At 36.1% G+C, this 20,936-nt stretch overlaps 1 protein-coding gene across 1 annotated transcript in view; it reads left to right on the top strand.

The window, feature by feature from the left end:
* Positions 1-1,095: 1,095 nt before the first annotated feature.
* The window catches only part of LOC115212420 (S-crystallin 4-like), a 22,785-nt gene continuing 2,944 nt past the window's right edge, over positions 1,096-20,936 (top strand). Inside the window, exons 1-4 of the mRNA XM_029781329.2 lie at positions 1,096-1,449; positions 7,418-7,513; positions 11,250-11,365; positions 15,721-15,762. Coding sequence (XP_029637189.1) covers positions 1,317-1,449; positions 7,418-7,513; positions 11,250-11,365; positions 15,721-15,762 — 387 coding nt within the window. The 5' untranslated portion in view covers positions 1,096-1,316. The remainder of the gene's footprint in view (positions 1,450-7,417; positions 7,514-11,249; positions 11,366-15,720; positions 15,763-20,936) is intronic.

Below are 20,936 nucleotides of genomic sequence, written 5' to 3'. Positions count from 1 at the left end.
TCGAAATTACTGGCCTTGTGCCAAAATTTTTAACTAATACGTATGCGTATGCATGTGTTTCTCTGTCACTGTCTGTCTATCTGTCTCTTTTTTCCTCTATGTGTATGTGTGTAAGCATGAATGTATGCGTGAGCACAGATCTGTGTAAGTCTGTAGCACGTATGTTGTTATGTATTTATTTGCGAATGCTGGAGTTAATTTATATGTAATAGGTATAATAAGCATTATCTTCAAAGTGAACATCTCCTGCCTATCTTTGTTAGATGACACACACAAGCGTTATGTCAATCGTTTAACCACATCAAGGCATTAACGTAATTTAGTAGTCTTGTTAAAGTTGGCTACATGTACTTATCATACCTAATATCTGTGTGTATATGTTTATGTGACTATCTCCCTTTGTGGTTTTGAAAGTGTGTGACAAGAGTGTTTGTGTGTGTGTGGCGAGCAAAACATTCCTTCAGCTTTTTGAATGCTCACATTTACCGTTTTACTCCATACCATGTCGTGCATACTTAAAAACGTACACATACATGCGTCTGCTCGCGTACACGTATATACGTACACACACAGAGTAGAGCATACAGCAGAAATATACCTGTATGAATGTATGTGTGTTTCTTATGTTTATAAAGGTAATTATTGACCGAACAATCTGTAAATTTAGCAACTCTTAATTAACCTCCTTTTACCTGCCTCTTGTGGACGGTCAGTTTTGCTGGGGTGAATAGTGGCAGATGAGACGGAGACGACTTCAATGACGAAGACGAAGAATGGAAGGTAAAAGAAGAGGGAAGAGAAGAACCAGAATGAGGAGGAGAAAAAGAAAAGGAAAAGAAGAATGAGAGAAGAGTATAAAAAGTAGTAGTAGTAGTAGTACTTGTAGAAGTAGTAGAATAAAAAGGAGAATAAGAGAAAGAAAGTGTGGAGAAGAAGAGGCGAGTGAGAAGAAGAAAAGTAAGGGGAGAAGAAGAAAAGTAAGGGGAGGAGAAGAAGAGGAGGGGGAGAAGAAGAAGAGGGAAGGAGAGGAGGGGGAGGAGATGCAATAAAAGTAGTAAAAAATATAGTAGGCTGTCAGAAACAAGCCTCATGACAGCAGACGGTCAACCCTCAATAAAAATAACATCAAAAAAAAAAAAAAGATAATGGATTGTAGCAGTTAAGTAAAAAAATTAAACTAAACAATGACCGAAAGGTATGTGGTAATGGTGTATATATATATTGACAGCAGCAAGAGGTCAGGCAGTCAATTGTCCAGGGAACGTTTACGTAAAACTTACTAACATTTTCCTCTAGTTCAGCTTATTTACTCTAAAATGACCAGGTACACCCTGTATTATTTCAATGGGCGCGGCCGTGCTGAAGTTTGCCGTATGCTGTTTGTTTTAGCCGATGTTCAATTTACTGATGTTCGAGTTGAATATTCGGAATGGAACCGATTTATGACCAGTGAGTATTCTTTTATTCTGTTATTCTTTTATTCTATCATCCTTTTATTGTTAGCCTTATTTTGTATTTTGTACTTGTTTCAGTCGTTGGACTGAGTCTTGAAGAGATTATCCGAATAAATTGCATTCGCCGGTACTCTTTTTGTGTTTTTAAAGTCTGGTACATATTCTATCGTTATCATTTTGCTGAATCGTTTAACTACCGGTGTTGACGTAAACAAACCAGCACCGGTTATCAAGAGAAGACGAAGGCACATCTATCTATCTATCTATCTATCTATCTATCTATCTATCTATCTATCTATCTGTCTGTATGTCTGTCTGTCTGTCTATCTATCTATCTATCTATCTATCTATCTATCTATCTATATCTATCTATCTAATCTATCTGTCTCATCAATCTATCTAATATATGTATGTATGTATGTATCTATCTATATATCTATCTATCTATCTACCAACCTATCTATCTATCTATCTATCTATCTATTCGAGGGCTTCCATACAGTTTCCGCCAATAAATTCATTTACACGACATTAGTCAGTTCAGGGGTGTTGTAGTAGATACTGCGCTGTGGGTCTGAACCAGATATCAAGTGGTTGCGAAGTGAACTTTTTAACCACCTGTTGTCATTTCAGTAGAGCCCAAAGAATAGTTGCTAATGTTGTTTTTGGGTGAATCATGTTCAGCCCGGATCGGAACTCGAAAGCTCAAACACAGATTTTAAGTTTACCGGTTGTACTGTGTCCATGCCTCCATTTAGCTCAGTGGCATCGTGTGAAATAAGTAACATACCTTCGGCTAAAGCAATCCCATGTATATAATATGCCGACCCCGTGCTGTCCGAACATTCGACACACCACACGCCACACCAGTGGTCCGGCTGTGATTATCCGGATTATCTGAAGTGATAATTCACTTGCCGACATGCCGCGATTTATCGTATTGAATGAAATGTAGCAGTTCAACGTGTTATATTATTTCCGTTGTGCTGTATATTTCTGTACGCCAGCAACAAGGTGGACTTGGTAAGGGCGCATCAACTTCTGCTCCTCTGCACTCATTGGTACTAATGTGCAAACCAGTAGGGTGCTGGAGTTTAGTGAACCCATACCAATTGCAATATGAGTTTCTGATTGATTTCATTGAGTGGTTGAAATACATTTTTTTAGGAGGCCCTTCTAGCAGTTCCTGTGTGATGTGTATGTACCTAAGTGTTTGGAAGTCTTATTTTACGTTGTAGAGGTACTGTAGATGTTGAAGTTTGATGTAACAACTTGTGCATCTCGCATGATCAACGATCCATCTATCCATGAATCCTCGCCGCCCTCTATTCATGGGTGGATCGTGCTAGATGGTGGTGGTGGTGGTTAGACACCTCTTGTACCTCATCTACCAAGGGTCATATCAGAAGCAACAGGCGTTGCATTTTCCGGATGGATTCCTGAGCGCAATTAATTGAAATTATGGATATTATCCAACCATTTTATTCTTAAGTTTACACTTAGGTCTCCAGCTGGTCGGCTCAGTTTCAAGAATTGTCGTGCAATTCTCTCCCACAACCTTCTAATCACATGATCGAGTGATTTCATCATCATCATCGCCGTTTAGCATTTAAACCGATATGTGGAGGTGCGTGGCTTAGTGGTTATGGTGTCAGCATCATGATCGTAGGATTGTGGTTTCGATTCCTGGATCGGGCGACGCGTTGTGTTCTTGAGCAAAAACACTTCATTTACGTTGCTCCAGTCCACTCAGCTGGCAAAAATGAGTAACGCTGCGATGGACTGGCGTCCCGTCCAGCTAGGGAACACATACGCCATTGAAACCGGGAAACCGAGCCCATGAGCATGGCTAGGCTTTAAAAGGGCGCACTTATTTATTATTACATTATTTAAACCGATCATATCCGGCCCAAATATTCTACCTGTTTTATGTTCAAACTAGCCAGACAAGACCTGGCATCTCACACCTACCCTACAATGTTAGTCTAAAAATGTACAATCATATGTTTGAAATCTAAGTTACAAGACAATTGATGAATAATTCAAAATAATGTGAATAAACGAGCATTACATTTGATAAAGAAATCTGAATACTAAAGGTTTAAAGGTCTGTTTTACATGCTGGTATGGGTTGAACTTGTATTTATCGTATTTTTGTTTCTTAGTGTACAATATCAGTGGGCGTGGTCTTCGCTCATACTCTGCTAATGTACAGTTCATTGTTCTGCATGATTTGTGGCTTATTGTGGTTTGTACTCGAGAGAATGATTAAGTGCCAAAGGAAGATTGGAATAGTCTATGATGGATATAATGTATTGTTTGTACACCGTCGTTGTTCTGTAACTCCAGATCAATCATAAACGAACGGTTTTATGACCTTAAAGCGCTCATGCTTTGACAAACCAAATTTCTATTTGTTGTGCATGATTACAATGTGCAGTACACCACTGATTCTCTGGTTGTTTACTGTCTTTTTGTTTATATATAAAGATGATATTTTAAGTTTTAGAGTATTTTGCCTTCTATTACTTGTCGGTGTCGAGATATCGGGCACCAACCTTATCGTCTTCACTTGATTGGAAAGGCATGCAAAAATTATGGGCGTTAACCATCCTCCCCAGAAAATAGAAATCATCAGCATCGTCATCATGATCATTGTCGTGGTCGTCATCATCATCATCATCATCTGTAGTAGTAGTAGTAGTAGTAGTAGTAGTAGTAGTAGTAGTATAGTAGCAGCAGCAGCTGTGTTAGCGAATTTTCCAAATCACTAATGCTTTAAAAACATTTATAGTAATGATTTTTTTCTTTTGTTTTACTGTATCAAAAAAAAAAAAAAAATTGCAGTGGTTGAAATTTTTTGTAATTAATGAAGGGTATATACAAGAATACCACTGATTTATACTGCGGTTAATTTAATCGATTACACACACACACACACACACAAAAAAAACGCGCGCGCACACACATAGATATATGCGTTTGAGTTTTTCTCTGTTTGTGTGTATGCGTGTATATATATATATACATGTGTGTGTGTGCATGTATATATATATATATATGTGTGTGTGTGTGTACAAGGCCAACTGTCAGACACACGCACACACACACACACACATAAATCAAAGTATTTGACCTTCCGCCTATGCTCGATATTCTTCTTAAAAGCAGCGTGATGGTACAATCAGGGTTAAGCGCTTAGAGGCATTTCTTTCGTATTTTCGTTCAACTTTCGCTGAGATCGACTTTGCTTTCAGCCTTTCGAGATAGGTAAGATAAGATAAGTACCAGTCAAGCACTAGGGTCGATCTAATCGACCCTAGTGCTTGACGGCCTTCTCCCAAAATTTGAAACGATTTTATTTTCTTTTTTGTCATTTCATTATATGTAAACCCCACATTCTATGCCTGTCTCTGTATTGCCCCCCTCAACTTTTGCCCTTATGCCAACTAAATGAAATTATTATTATCATTGATATTATTATTATTATCATTATTATTATTATTATATTATTATTATTATTATTATTATTATTATTTATTATTATTATTATTATATTATTATTATTATTATTATTATTATTATTATTATTATTATTATTATCATCATCATCATCATCATTATATTTATTATTGTTAGGTGGCGAGTTGGCAGAATCGTTAGCACGCCGGGCAAAATGCTTAGCGGCATTTCGTTGGTCTTTATGTTTTGAATACAAATACCGCCGAGGTCGAGTTTGCTTTTCATTCTTTCGGGATCGATAAATTAAATACCAGTGAAACCTTGGAGTCAATGTAATCGACTAGTCCCCTGCCCCCAAATTCCAGGCCTTGTGCCTTTAGTAGAAAAGTTTATTGTTGTTGTTGTTGTTGTTGTTGTTGTTCTTCTTCTTCTTCTTCTTCTTCTTCTTCTTCTTCTTCTTCTTCTTCTTCTTATTATTATTATTATTATTATTATTATTATTATTATTATTTTCACTATTATTATTATTGAGTGAAAGAGCAGTGTATGCCATCAAACTGACACTGGGGTGAAAGATACGAAGCCCATTATACCCATCATGACTACCCCTCTGATAAGTGTACACCAGAGACATGTATCGCAACCATGATCCTATATCAAGATGAACAGCACATGACCTGCTCGAATGGTCCCTGAATATGTGTTGTTTAAGGATGTTGAACAAAAGATCCATGTTTCCAAATGTGAATTATCTACGTATATCCCAAAGAATTCCTCTCAACACTTTGCTATGATGCTTCCCCCACAATATCTGTTCGTGATCAGAGATGCACATATAGTCAGCCACAAAGGAACATGCTCAACTGGCCATGATCAGGAAACTTACAAGCAAATCTGTGGTATTGAGCAGCATATTTGCTGTAGCCCATCTTTTATACCAAGACAAAACAATGTACATGATAAAACTTCCAATCAATTAAAATCAGTAGCCATGAGAGCCGCTGACTGGTACTGCATCAGGGCATTATTATTATTATTATTATTATTATTATTATTATTATTATTATTGAGTGAGAGAGCAGCCCATGCCATCAAAGTGACACTGGGGTAAAATATACGAAGCCCAATATACCCATCATGACTACCCGTCTGATAAAGGTACACCAGGCACATGCATCACAACCATATGTGCGCGACATGGTGATCTCATATCAAGATAAACAGCACATGACCTTGCAGGTGGGGCCCAGTTAGAATTTTCTTCAGGCTGAGTAGCCCATCCCGCTCAAAAGGTACCTGAATAAGGGTTGTTTAAGGATGTTGAAAGAACCACCCATGTTTCCAGAAGTGAATTATTCAAACCCCAAAGAATCCCTCTCAACACATGGCTATGATGCTCCCCCACTACTTCTGCTCGTGATCAGAGATGCACATATCGTCAGCCACTAAGGGACTTGGTCAACTGGTTAAGGTCAAACAACTGACGAGCAAATCTGTGGTATTGAGCAGAATATTTGCTGTAGCCCATCTTTTATACCAAGACAAAACAATGTACATGATAACACTTCCAATCAGTTAAGATCAGAAGCCATGAGAGCCACTGCCTGGTACTGCATCAAGGAATTTATTATTATTATTATTATTATTATTATTATTATTATTATTATTATTATTATTATTATTATTATTATTAATATTATTATTATTATTATTATTATTATCATCATCATCATCATCTGTTTGACTTTTGCTTTGTATTTGTACAAGTTGACTCTAAGTCACACCCAGAGACCTCAAGAGACAACAAGTTAGAAGTTCAAGTTGGTATTATGCCTAGGGTGTCATATATTTGGTTTTGCACATAGTTTTGTTATAGAGAATGTTTAAGTAAACAAGAAAATGGTAGGTTTGTTTTAAAATTTGAGGTTACATAGACAGTATTTTACGTAGGATATGGGCATTTTCCATGAACACTATCTTTTGATTTTCTGCCATTTTGGGGTTTCCTGATATCTGAGGTAGGTAGGAATCAGCCCCTTTTGCTATCATTCCTAGGGCACCTATAACGACAAGTATTGTTTTAGTCTTGAGGTTCCACATTTTGCCAGTTTCTATTTCAAGATCTTTATACTTGCTCAGTTTTTGGTAGATCTTGAAAGATACATATATGTCGATTGGGAAATTCCTATCAATGAGGATGAATGATTTTTGCCAGAAGTCTTTCAATGTCTTTATTATTATTATTTTCTTTCTTCTTCTTCTTCTTCTTCTTCTTCTTCTTCTTCTTCTTCTTCTTCTTCTTCTTCTTCTTCTTCTTCTTCTTCTTCTCTTCTTCTTCTTCTTCTTCTTCTTCTTCTTCTTCTTCTTCTTTCTTCTTCTTCTTTTCTCCTGCTTCTTTTCATTATTATTATTATTATTATTATTATTATTATTATTATTATTATTATTATTATTATTATTATTATTATTATTAAAGCTGTTGTTGTTGTTATTTCCTTCAGAACTATCATCGCCAATGTTGCCAGTATTAGAGACTGACACTGGATTAACAATGCCTCAAAGTATGGCCATAGCACGGTTTTTAGCCCGTGAATTCGGTAAGTTGACATAGTGTGCGATGCACACCTATCTGTATACATTGTTTTATGCTCATGCATGTATATCCGTATGTATGTGTGTGTCTGTATGTGTGTGTATGTGTGAGAGAGGGAGAGAGTGAAAGAGAGATAGATAGGGAGAGAGTGAGTGAGTACATTTGTATCTCTGTGCATACGTATGCAGGTATGTTATTCTGTATTGCTCTACTGTATGTGAAGGAGTGCAGTTTCACTTATTTTCGTCTTACAGTCAAATTAATGCTTGTTAGTGATAAAGGCCGAACTTTTACAACTTACACTTAGATTATATATCCACCAAATAATCGAGCAATGCACAGATGTTGTAGATAGAGACAGAAAATCTGTGGTAAGAGAAAAAAATGCATGCATATCTGCCTAATTCTATTTTAACTCCCTCTTTGGCTTAATTTTCTTACACACACATACTCACACCTACACACATACAAACACACGCACTCATATAATTGATATGAAATAGTCAACCCCAACATATAAGAGGGAAGTCTATGATACTTACTTAACCACAGCCGGATCACCGAATGGATTAGAGTTAGTTTGAGATGAAATTATTTCTAACTATACCCAACTTTTTATGTGACCAGAAGTGGAGTGTCTGCTTTGGGAGAAATGTATCCTACAGGGGTGATTTCCTTTTGTCAAGTCTTTTCTTCTCCCAGCTCGCCTCTTTCAGGGAGCATGAAGACCAAAATTAAGATCCTCATATCTGAAACTGCTCAGGCTTTCATAGCCCTCCATCAGTCAAGCAATGCAATCTGCAGAACTTCCGTATGAGTGTTTTATAATAGGGTAGTATTGCGAAGTAGGACGTCGACCTGAGGGAATCTCCGGGCGACGAAGATGATTATCTTTCTGGTCTGTTTCGAGCATTTTTAGAACTAGAACTGTGGTTAACTTCCAAAAACCTTAGCCTGAAAATGTTGCGAAGGAGTTCGCATCAAAGTCTCAAGACACAGAAGTACAGCCTACTGTATCTGAAGAAATCGTTTTGCAAGCATTCACTCAGTGTCCAAGTGTCCACTGATATTTTGAGATTTGTGGAGTATCACACATAAGATAAATCCAGCATTTGGACGAATCTAACGTGAATATACTTCTTTTCCCGTGTAAGAAAAAATAGTTTCCTCTTATCTGGTAGTTAAAGCGAAAGAAATTTTGTAGTGGATGTAACTGAAAATATTTAATACAAATATTCTCCTTCACCGAAATTTCCATTGGCTATTTCAAGTTATATTTGGAGGAGTAGGCGGTTATGAAGATTGAACGGTTGTGACTCAATAAACTTTTTAAAAGTTGGATGTTTTGGTGAACATAGCTAGAGCGAATGAACCTTTAGACTGGAAAATATTAACTGAGAGAAGGAATTTACTCAGGTCAGCTTAGAATCTGTAGGGTACCATCATTGACTCAAGATTGCTGTCACGCCTTTTGAAAAATTTTCTGTAAACTTTTCTAACATTTTCTTGTTTCTTTTAATTTCTTTAGATATATTTTACGTAAATCTCCACAGATCATAATTGTATTGATTGTTGTCATGACATTTGAATTCTCTTAGTTAATTAAAAAGTTATCACCATCGAAGTCCTCATCAAGATTATTATTTTATTCATTTTAATTTTATTAATATTATATTAATTTTTGTTGCTGTTGCTTTGTTTTACACGAATTTTTTTTTCAGTCTCACGATCCTTAAAAAGGTGTTCAATAAGCTTGGCATTAACTGCAAATATCTAGCCATCTACTTTATTGTAGTAGAGATAAAGACAAAATAAAGAAGCATGTTAATCTTTGGTTGTTGGAACGTAAGAACTTACAAGACAGCAAAGACAATTTAGAACAAAAACCAGCATTATTTATAAAGACTCATATAATATTGATATTGTTGTACTAAGTGGTTCCAGGCTTGCAGATTCTGGTGAATTAGAAGTTGGACATGATCATACATTTTTTTATTGAAATCCAACAGATGAGGCGAGAATTCATGTTGTTGGATTTGCCATGAAATCGGCTTTACGCTTTAAGTTTCCATACATCCCCTAAGCAGTTGATAAGCGTCTCATGACCTTTCATGCTGCCATTGGTAATACCCCATTTATGCATATTCTCAATGCGTATGCACCTACTTTCTTACCATCTGAACAAGAACACAAAATATTCTACTCTAAATTGCTGATAGTTATCAGTAAAATTTCGTATAACGACAATGCCATATTAATGGGCGATCTTATTGCAAGAATAAGTAACAAACACAGTGTGGGCAAAGGTTATAAGAAAACATGGAACAGGTAAGATGAATGCAAATAGTTTTCGACTATTGTTTTTGTCAAGGTTTTTGTTTAACAATTAGAAATATGATATTTCAGCAGGAAGATAAGAGTAAAAACATCTGGAAGAATTTTCGATCAGGTAACTGCCACACGCTTCACTATGTCATAACCAAGAGTTACGATTACAGTGAAGACAGATTAATTAGAGATCATAGCACTCCCGAATGTTACTCGGATCACAGAATGGTTTGCAGTAAGGTATTTATCAAATCATATAAAGAGGCCATTGAAATCCAGTATACCTCCTGAAATAAATGTGTTTTCATTAAAAAAAAATCCTGAAACGATACAAAATTTTGAAATACATCTAAATTCAAAACTTTAGAGTAGAGAGGAAATTAATGGCCCTGAAGTCTTGTGGCATAATCTTCGTGACGGTATCACATCATCAGCTGAAGAAGTTCTAGAAGTAGTCAAATTAGTTGAATGAGAATGATGCTCAAATCAAATCTATCCCAAAAGTGATGCACGAAAGACACAAGACATGAATCTCAAACAAAAACTCACCATCACTGAGATCCTTGTACATCACTAAGAAAATTGCTTAAAAAAATTGAGATGAAAATTTTCGATGGGAAGGACCATCATCATCATTATTATTATTGCTTTCACATTTTGGTACATTATTATTATATTTGATGGCATGTGAATAAGCCTATTCTGAGCATGCGCGTTTTGACTGGAAGAAATGAAAAAGAGAGGGATATATGCCCGAGATGTCGTTCGTGGCAGCGGTTCCAGGATATGCAGGGATCATGGGCTGCCCCTGGGTGGAGCTTCCCTTCTTTTGTGGAATTTTATTGTTTAATATTTTATTGTAATTTAAGACAGCGAGCTGCCAGAATCGTTAGCACGCCGGCCAAAATGCTTAATGGCATTTTGTCTGTACTTACGACCTGAGATCAAATTCCGCCGTGGTTAACTTTCGTCTCTCTCGGGGCCGATAAAGTAAGTGTCAGTGGAGTACTGGAGTCGCTGTAATCGACTAAATTCCTTCCGTGTACGTCCTTTAAGGCCAATAAGGAAAGAACTATTATTATATTATATACATGCATACATACGCACATACATACGTACATATATATCATGAACTAACTGTTAGTTTCTCAGATGCAGCACGGAATTTTGTCAGTGAACAGGTAACGGTCTCAAAGCGACGAAAGTATTTTAACAAATTAAATTTAAATGTTGAAGTGAATCTAACGGTTTTTGTGTGTTTCTTAAATGGCTTACAAACACCTTCCACGTTGCAATTGTTTTCGTTCCAGCACACGATCTCAGATCAGGTCACTTGCTATGCAAGTACATCTTCGTATTATTATATTTTTATTGTATATTATCATATTTTATATATTGTTATACTCTATCAGGTCTTCATGGTCGAAACGGCCAAGAAATGTCCAGAGTGGATTACATATGTCAGTGCTTTTACGATATTCTCGACTGCTACATGAAAATGTATCATGAAAAAGACAGACAACTTTATGTAAGTAGCTTTAATCACAGTAAGCAATTAGCAACTAATTACAAAGCTGATAAGCAGTTCATGTAATTAAATCATTTCAGTAGAGTCCAGCAATTATCTACGAAAATATTTAAATGAGGAATTAATTAGTCAATGATGTTAAATTAACTAATTACACCCCACCTGCTTTTCTTTACAGTTGCCTCTAAAATGGCTGACTTCAAATTTCCTGTCTTTCTCTGTATTGCCTTCTATTTTCTTTCTATGAATTCTTTCATCGTTATTTCTTCTTTTTCCTTGCATGTCTGCTTTATTTCTCTTCCACCACTCTCTCTTTTCTCTTTTTCTCCATATTTCTTTCGCAGATACTTATATTTATTCTAATTTCCCTGTTCTTCTTTAACATCTTCCTTCATGCTTAGACATCTTTTTTTCTTTTCCATTTTTGTTCTTTCTTTCCTTCTTCCTGTTTTATTTCCTGTATCTAATGTTTCTTTATTCCGTTGCTAACTCAGCATCTTACTTTTCTTTGTTTCTTTCTTTGTTTGTTTGTTTCTTTCTTTGTTTCTTTCCTTCTTTCTTTCTTTCCTTCTTTCTTTCTTTTTTCTTTTTCCTTTCTTTCTTTCTTTCTTTCTTTATTTCTTTCTTTCTTTCTTTCTTCCTTTCTTTCTTTCTTTCTCTCTCTCTCACTACTCTCCCTTTCCATTTTATTCTAGTTATAAAGCAGCCTTCTTTTCCTCGCTTGTTTTCTTTCCGTATGTCTGTCCGTCTGTCTGTCTGTCTGTCTGTCTGTCTGTCTCAGTCTCTCTCTCTCCCTCTCTCACTCTCTTTTACTGTCTTACTCTTCTAGTTCGAAATTAGCATCATTTGTCTTGCCTTTTTTCTTTCTTACTTCTTCCCTCTGCCCCTCTCCATCTACCCTTCACTTCCATCTCTCCAACGACACTCTCATCAACTCTTCCCCTCCCCCTCTCCTCCACCACCACCACCCTCTCCTCTTCTTCCCCCTCTTCCCCACACCTCCTCTCCCCACCTCACATTCCGCCTCCCCTCCCTACTACAACCCAACCCCATCTCCTCCACCGCCACTCTCCCCCTCTCCGTCACCGCCCCCTCCTCTCCCCTTTTGTTTTCACTACAAAAGTTGTATATTCTTTTCTCCCTTTTACTTTATTCTTACTTTGTTTCCGTTTCTTGTTCTCTTCCGCCGTTATTCCGCTTCATGCTTTTTTGCAACCTAGTCAACACTGCGATCCAACACTGCGATCCTAAACAACAAGGGAGCATCTAGCCGTCAAGCATGATGTGTTAGAAAAGTCAACCGAATCTTCCTCAAATCATATCCTATTGCCTTTAGAACACACACACACACACAAATACACACACTATCACACACACTCTCACGTCACACAGATACACAGACAAACACAGAACACATACAGACGCAGACAAAGACAGACAAAGACACACAGCCAGACATACTCAAAAACAGACACACACACAATCATACACACACACAAACAGACAGACCGACACACACACACACACACAACACAAATAGGCACAAATGCACATGAACATGACGAGTTTCCACATTCCATCCACGAAATTCACTCATTAGACGTCGGTCGGCTCCAGGGGTTTTCGTACATGTCACTTGCTCCAGGTGCTGCAAGGTGAGACTGAATCTATGTTGTGTCATGGCGAGCTTGTTAGCTTCATACTGCTGCTGAAAAACTACGACTGGCTATGACTTCAATAAATAATGGTTTCTAATTCAGTAATCGTGCAGGCGCAATGACCCAGTGGTTAGGGCAGCGGACTCGCGGTCGGAGGATCGCAGTTTCGATTTCCAGACTGGGCGTTGTGTGTGTTTATTGAGCGAAAACACCTAAAAGCTCCACGAGACTCCGGCAGAGGGTGGTGGCGACCCCTGTTGTAGTCCTTCGCCACAACTTTCTCTCACTCTCTCTTCCTGTGTGCTGCGATGGACTGGCGTCCCTTCCGGCTGGGGGGAACACATACGCCAAAGAAACCGGGAAACCGGGCCCATGAGCCTGGTTAGGCTTGAAAAGGGCGAAAAATATTTAGTAACCAGACCTGTGATCTTTAAGGGAAGGGATCGATACTAGCCATCTCAGTAGTTGACTCTCCTTCACTCAGGGCAGTTCACTTTGTTGCACAGAGATCTGACTAATTAATGTAGTCTCAACTGGGCGTGATCTCATATACTCATCTCGGCCAGTACAGACTATCTGTATTTGTGTTAGGAAGGCATTATGTATTTAGAAATGTGGTAAAATCGTATTATTACGCCCGTATTCAAAGAAGGGCTAATTGACTGATTGGCAATTAATTATTTATTGCTATGTTCCAGTCACTAATTAACCTATACAATCGCTGATTGTATGAGTTAATTTTTTCATTCTATGACAGTTTTGTCCTTTTGAACTGGCAAGCTGCTTACTCTCTCCATTAAGACCACGTGACACTGTTCCGTTTGTCTTTCACTGGGCCAAATTACACAGGGAGAATATCTTTATGACAAATGATAATCAAGCTTTTGTAATCATATATAATGTGGTGAGAACATACATAAACGAATACACAAACGCATATGCGTCCTTACAGGAGTTTAAATGCTCGGACACCCACTCACAATCCCTTCCCCCAACACTCCATACATGTAATACTCCTACACACATTCTAATCCTGCACGAGCACCAACTCCTTTCTTTTAAACATTTTAAGAAAACGCTTGTACCCTTAGAGTATCATACAAAATTTTGGGGACAAGGGAAATAATTCTTGAAACAGCCCATTCGTTTCGTCTATTCTCCAAGCACTCAGAAATCGGAAGTGATTAAATCTCCAATAACGGAGAGTAGTGGCCAAAATCTTTTCCTACCTGCTAGCTCTGACGAGCCCCCTGTTTTACATAACCGTACAGCTGTCTAGCATCCGGTTTTAACACGAAGTGCGAAACCGATTGGTAAGATCCGCTGTAATGAATATCTAATACTGTATAATTTGATTAATATACCCAATCTCTTGAAAAATATTCGAGTGCATATTTTATTGTCTTATGGTTTCCTAGACGACCTAATTAATAATCATTATGCGGTGAAGAGACAAAAACAATAGCTCAGAGAGAACTGTTACCTGAGTCTGATTTTAGCAACAGATATATTTTAATCTCATTTAAGCCTCTGAGTAAGTCATTGCCTTCTTCGACCTTTACACAGTAGTGTCAAGAAAAGGATGTATCGTTGCTGTGTTCCACGTCACAATTCTTATTCTAAACATTAAAGCAAATCATTCCATCTGAAACTGAACCCCTCTAGCATTTCTTCAGCTGACCTGTGTAGCTCAGACTGAAGGTTAATGGCATCAATCTCGGTATAAACAGCATTGACTAACAAATTGTCACTATATAATGATTAATAGCTTAGGCACCGAGAGTAGATCGTAAAGAGCTGGAAGAGATAAGGCAACATTCTCACTATTCTAACAGTCAACCGCCTTTCTATCACTAAACAATCTTTTCTGCTATACGCAGGGAGCCTCAGATTTTCGGGCAAGAGGGTAAGTTGATTACTTTGACCCTGGTGCTCAACTAGTACTCATTTCACCGAGAAAGAAAAGATTTTGAACTCAGAACGTACAGACAGACAAAATGCCGTGAAGCAATTTATCCGGCGTGCTGACGATCTGCCATCTTGAGGCTTTTCCGTCACTAAAGAATATATGTTTCTTGAATGGCGTAAGAAATGGAATTTAGAAGAGAATATAGTTGATATCATCGAGTGATGCTTTGTTTTACCGATTCCCTCCCACCGCCACAAAGTTAAAGGCAAATTTCATTTTGGCAGAATACATATATCAAGGCCTAAAACCTAGAGCCTAATCTGATCTAACAGAGAATTGGCCAAAAAACAAAAGCTTGCTACACACTTTTTCGTCTATCGAATAAAGGGTTGGTGTATCGAATTATGTTTCACTCATTAATGTTACATGAAGTTAAGGCAGCGGGCTGGCAGAATTATTAGGACCCCGGATGACATACATTTCGTCAGTCTTCACGTTCTGAATTAAAATTCCACTGAGGTCGACTTTGCTTTTCATTCTTTTGGTGTCGATAAAACATTTACCAGGGGAGTAATAAGGTTGATGTTATCGATTTATTCTTTTCCCGACATTACTATTCTTTTGCCAAAATTTGAAATCAATATTATGTAAGGCCACGAAAATGATAAAAATCTGATATCCTTGTAAATATAGTTATGTGCCATTCTTGAAAAGGTGGGCAATAATTTCTCGTTATAATTTCTTTTAATCTTTCCTTTGAAATTAATTAACAATCTTCTATTTTCAAGAATGAAACCAGTAGAAGATCAAGCAACAAGGAAGATAAACTGGTGAGTTTTATATTACTACTTACAACAATATTTTCAATTTACTGATACAGAGGCGAAATATTCAGACTTGCAAATGTATGAATTCTTTTTACCCGCCTGCAATTAATAAAACTGTGATTTACAATCACTGCCGTGGTGCACCACAAATGTTTAATCCAGTGGAGAAGTGCGAATTCGATTTTTAGTAAATGCGATGACTAAAAATGAACAATTTCTGATGTCAAGTGATAAAGAGAGCAGGCAAGAGTGTGAAAAGAGAGATGAGAGAAGAGGGAGACGAAGGAGGCAAAAGGAAGAAATAGATAGATAACTAGACGGATAGACAGAGAGATATAGATAATAAATTAGTGGGTTGATAGATAGAAAGAGACAGACAGAAATACACAGAGATGTTGGGGAGAAGAAAGCTATTTATATTAATATTCAATGATATTAAAAAATACTTTAAAATAATGAACAAAGTAAAGTAGCTGAAATGGACCAAAATTATAAAAATCGGAAATAAATTACAGGCTGACTTCTAAAAATACTATTAATAAGTTCAAATTTCCTTCTCAGATAGAGAATAGCGCTCCACTCCAAATGAAACCACTAACAGCATTTATTAACTCCGGCACACGGGAGATAATTTCTAAACATCAGCAATTCATCTTGGAAAATGATTTAAAATGAACGAAAGATTGGACATTATGGTCAGCCAATGAGATAACTTTTAACATGATTTGGTTTATTCGACCTTATCAATAAAAGAAGTCGCTTAAGTAATTCATAGATTAGCTCTATTGGTGTTATTTATTTGCGTTCCTTTATGATGTCAACGAAATAGTTATATATTATTTGCAAATTATATATATATGTATATATATATATATATATATATATATATATATATATATATATATATATATATACTAGCATTAAAGATCCGTCGTTGCCGGCTCATAGTGCTAGTGCATGTAAATATGTGTACATATTACATGTACATCTATATATATACATCTACACATAAAATACAAAATACAAAGTTATATCTTGATATCGCTAGTGATAACAATACTCAAAATATATAACAGACTGGAATTGTTAGCCCGTCTCTTGTAATTTCGATCAATTGTATCTTGTCCTCCCTCTTGTATAGAAGTGTGGCTACAATCCAGCCTACCTCTACTTCTGGGAGGGGGGGCATTAAAACATTTTTTCCGGGACGTCCTACGTCCCAGATATAAAGGTAAAGATAAAATATTTCCACTTTGCAAGTTCGAGTCGAGTACTCCCTTGCATGTTCCGTTGACTCGAACCTTGCTTCTATTGTGGCAAATTTACCGCCTCTGATTGATACTTTTCGAAGGTGCTTTCCTCCATATGTTCAAATCTTCTTTTTTCTCTACATTGTATACTTTATAGACAATAGTCTTTTCTTTAATTTAATTTTTTATTATCCATCTGGATTATTCCATTTCCGCACGCTAATTTTATTTTTAATTTATTCCCATTCATGTGAAACCACTTATTCAAGTTCAAGTTATTGATGCAATTTTATACCAATTGCTATTTTTACTTTTGTTATGTTACGATCATATTATACTTTAGTTTGATTTTAATTATTACTAACTACATATAATTCAATTGTTATTATTATTTTTATTGTTAAAGTGAAAGTATCTGACATAAAATAGAGAAACTTTTAACACGTAATACTGAAATAGTGGAGAAGATATGATATTGCTAAGGGCTCGCTCTAGTCAAGAAGTTGAACATTTTTTTGCCCATGAAACTACATGGATCCTAAGTAAAGCATGTGTAAAATTTGAATGAAATTGGTTGTGTAGTTCTCAAGTTTTAGGGAAACACACAGACAGACAGACACACTTTTTCAGTTTTATATATATATAAGAGTAGTTGAATTAATTATCTTGTTAAGGATAATTCGGTTAATCGATACCTGGGTAGCAAATTCACATCAGAGAAGAAACGTTTGAAGTTACGTGCTTTCGTGTGGAAATTTGAATGTTTTTTTAAAAATATAAATATATGAAAGAATGGAATTGAACGACGAATTAACAAAATTTCTTTATTTTCGACATATGTTTCGAAGGCTGCATATTCCTAATTGCGAAGGAATAAGGAGTATATTATGCCGCTTTCTCATCAGGAAAAGCAAGGAACTTATGTCAACATCAAGATGCACAAAAACTTTTAGATGACTGCTCACACGGAGCCCATAGTGATAATGAGTGTCTCTTTAAAAAAATTCCTTTATAAGGAGTGACGTCAAAATGGTTGGATGTAGAAGATTCTAGAATGTTCTAAGGGTTCAAGGGTTCAAACGAAGTAGGAGAAGAGAGGCAAAAGAATAGGAAGGTGAAAGGGTGCAGTTCAAATGAATGGTGAATTTTCTTTTGTGAATGAGTGTCTGTGTTTGACTATATATAACGGCATTAATGTGTGTGCGTGTATGTGTGTGCGTGATTGTGTTTGTGGATGGGTGGGTGTCAGAAAAGACACAGTGGTGAGGTGAACGGTTTGTGTCTGTATGTATGATTGTGCTTACTATAGATCGAGGGAAAGAGAGAGAGAGAGAGAGAGAGGAAGAGAGAGAAAGAGGAGGGCGAGGTATAGGGACAAAGGTAACACATACCTCACTGGCTTGGGTAGTAGTTTTTTGAAAGTACAAAAAGAATTTTATTAAGAGTTTTATTAATTAAAATTCAAGGGGCTATCTATATTAATCATTATTCATATGATTGAAAGGTGTGTTTTTGCCAGTGCATGCATCTGTAGGACCTCTCTACGATTGTATTTATTAAAGGGACTTATTTTGTTCGCCAAAGTCCCTTTATATATATATATTTAATATATATATATATATAAAGTTAATCCAAACATGAAAACACAAAGAGAAAAGATAACAACGCGAGGACGTGGACCAAATATAGTATTATTGGACGCTCAGGAAGGAAGGGAAGAAGGAGGGTATGACGTTTCGAGCGGAGCTTTTCGTCAGAAACACAGGAAAAGGAAAGATCCAGGGAAGGGAAGACGGAGGAAAATAAATCGCCAACGGTATACACGCGGTCACATTTATATATATATATATATAATAGAAATATGTTACAAAAAGAAAATAGAAACAACACGTGGCAATGTAAGGGGAAAGTAAGAAAAATCGACGAAAATGCACATTGTAAATAAAAAAAATTAAGGCTTTTTCTGCAAAGTAACGAAAGTTATATACAATTAGATGAACTGTGGTAGGAATAAAAGTAATAAAAGTTATTATTGTGAGATTATTAAAGAGATTCAAGCATACCGGCGGTTTCGTAAGTTGCTATTCTTTGCTTTGAATGAACACCGATTATATATATATATATATACATACACATGGGTGGGTTTGAAACGTTCCTGGATTTGGGCAAAAGAAAATACAGGAGGATCAGTTGATTATGATTTTATTCAACACATTCTCCTTTTAGATTCACATATTTATTTTAGCGGCCCTTCAGTTTTTTTAAGCTGTGTAAAAGAACTCGGAAGTTTGAGCCAAGTTTGGATACCATTAAAGCCACGACTTTTTCACCAGTCCTCACACATCTATCTATCTATCTATCTATCTATCTATCTATCTATCTATCTATCTATCTATCTATCTATCTATCTATCTATCTATCTATCTATCTATCTATCTATCTATCTATTTATATATATATGATTTAAAATTCAAAATTTACATCTTGGGTATGTCCCTTGTAGTAACTTCACTTGCTATGGCTACCTGGCGGCATCCACGAGAATTGCAGAATCGGAATTCCTTAGTGTACTTTGAGTATATATGTACACACACACACACACACACACACACACACACACACACACACAACACACATATATATATATATATATATATATATATATATATATATATATACATATGTATGTACGTTTCTTGTTGATCGGTTTCTTTATATTATATATATAGAAAAATCGGACCAAGATAAAATAACTATAATTGTATATATATATATATATATAATATATATATATATATATATATATATATATATATATATATATATATATTATATATATATATATGTGTGTGTGTGTGTGTGTTGTGTGTGTGTGTGTGTGTGTGTGTGTGTGTGTGTGTGTGTGTGTGTGTGTGTGCGCGCGTGTGTTTCTGTATACAGGCTCGTACTCGTAGACATTATGTACACAACATATGCACAGTAATTGGTTATGAAATAATTCAGAGAGAAGCAATAGTCATTCTATAATTGAATATTGTTTAAAATTAATGTTTTGCTACTTCAAATTCCACCAAGCAAATATCATGATAATTCTCAGGAATATCATAAAAATAAAGGAGATAAAAGCAAATAATTTCGTCAATTCCAAATATACGCCATTTTGTTTTTGAGTCAGTCACCGTCATGCACATTGTAATGTTATAGATGGAAGGGGAGATAATCCATGACTAGTTTAGGTCTGGTTACTTCCCGTAATTGAAATCATAAGAGATATAAATTAAAATACTGTGACAAGAAAGTTATTAGTGTTATACAGTCAGGTAGAGCACCTGAGTTAATTTTAAAGGGGTGTAATTGGAATATTCCAGAAATTTCACGGTTTCTCTACTGGAACAATTAGTTACGGAAAATATATTCTTCCTAAAATAAGATTCCTTTGCCTAGGTTTATTTGGTTTGTCTTCCTATATTTGGCAACTTTCATCTGGCAACCTACATCGTCAATCTGGTGACTATACAGGTTGCCAGAATACAGAATGTTAGTAACTATTTCGGTGGTGTCTTTTGCCAAGAAATTCAAAGCATTTCTATATGTAAGATTTTATTCACTCTTAACTGTCGGACATCATCAACTGATGTTTCAAAAAATTTACAACGATATGGCCAGCATCAAAGGAAAGTGAATATTTTTATGGCAGTTTTCGATAATGAAATTGTAAATCTTATTGTGTGAGAGACTAACAATTATAGATTTTCTACTTATTGAAAATGAAAACATATATAAAAATTTCACTTTAGAAAAAGAAATTTTTTTCTTGTTTGTTTCTTTGGTTCTGACATTTATCAAACACTTTGTCGTAGTTTAAGCGTTAATGATCAATGTTATGGTATTTTCTACTGAGTATAAATGGCAGTGATCGTACGTTTG

The sequence above is a fragment of the Octopus sinensis genome, linkage group LG5 (assembly GCF_006345805.1).
Source record: "Octopus sinensis linkage group LG5, ASM634580v1, whole genome shotgun sequence".
NCBI classification, from domain to species: domain Eukaryota; kingdom Metazoa; phylum Mollusca; class Cephalopoda; order Octopoda; family Octopodidae; genus Octopus; species Octopus sinensis.
This window is presented reverse-complemented; position numbering and strand designations above follow the sequence as displayed.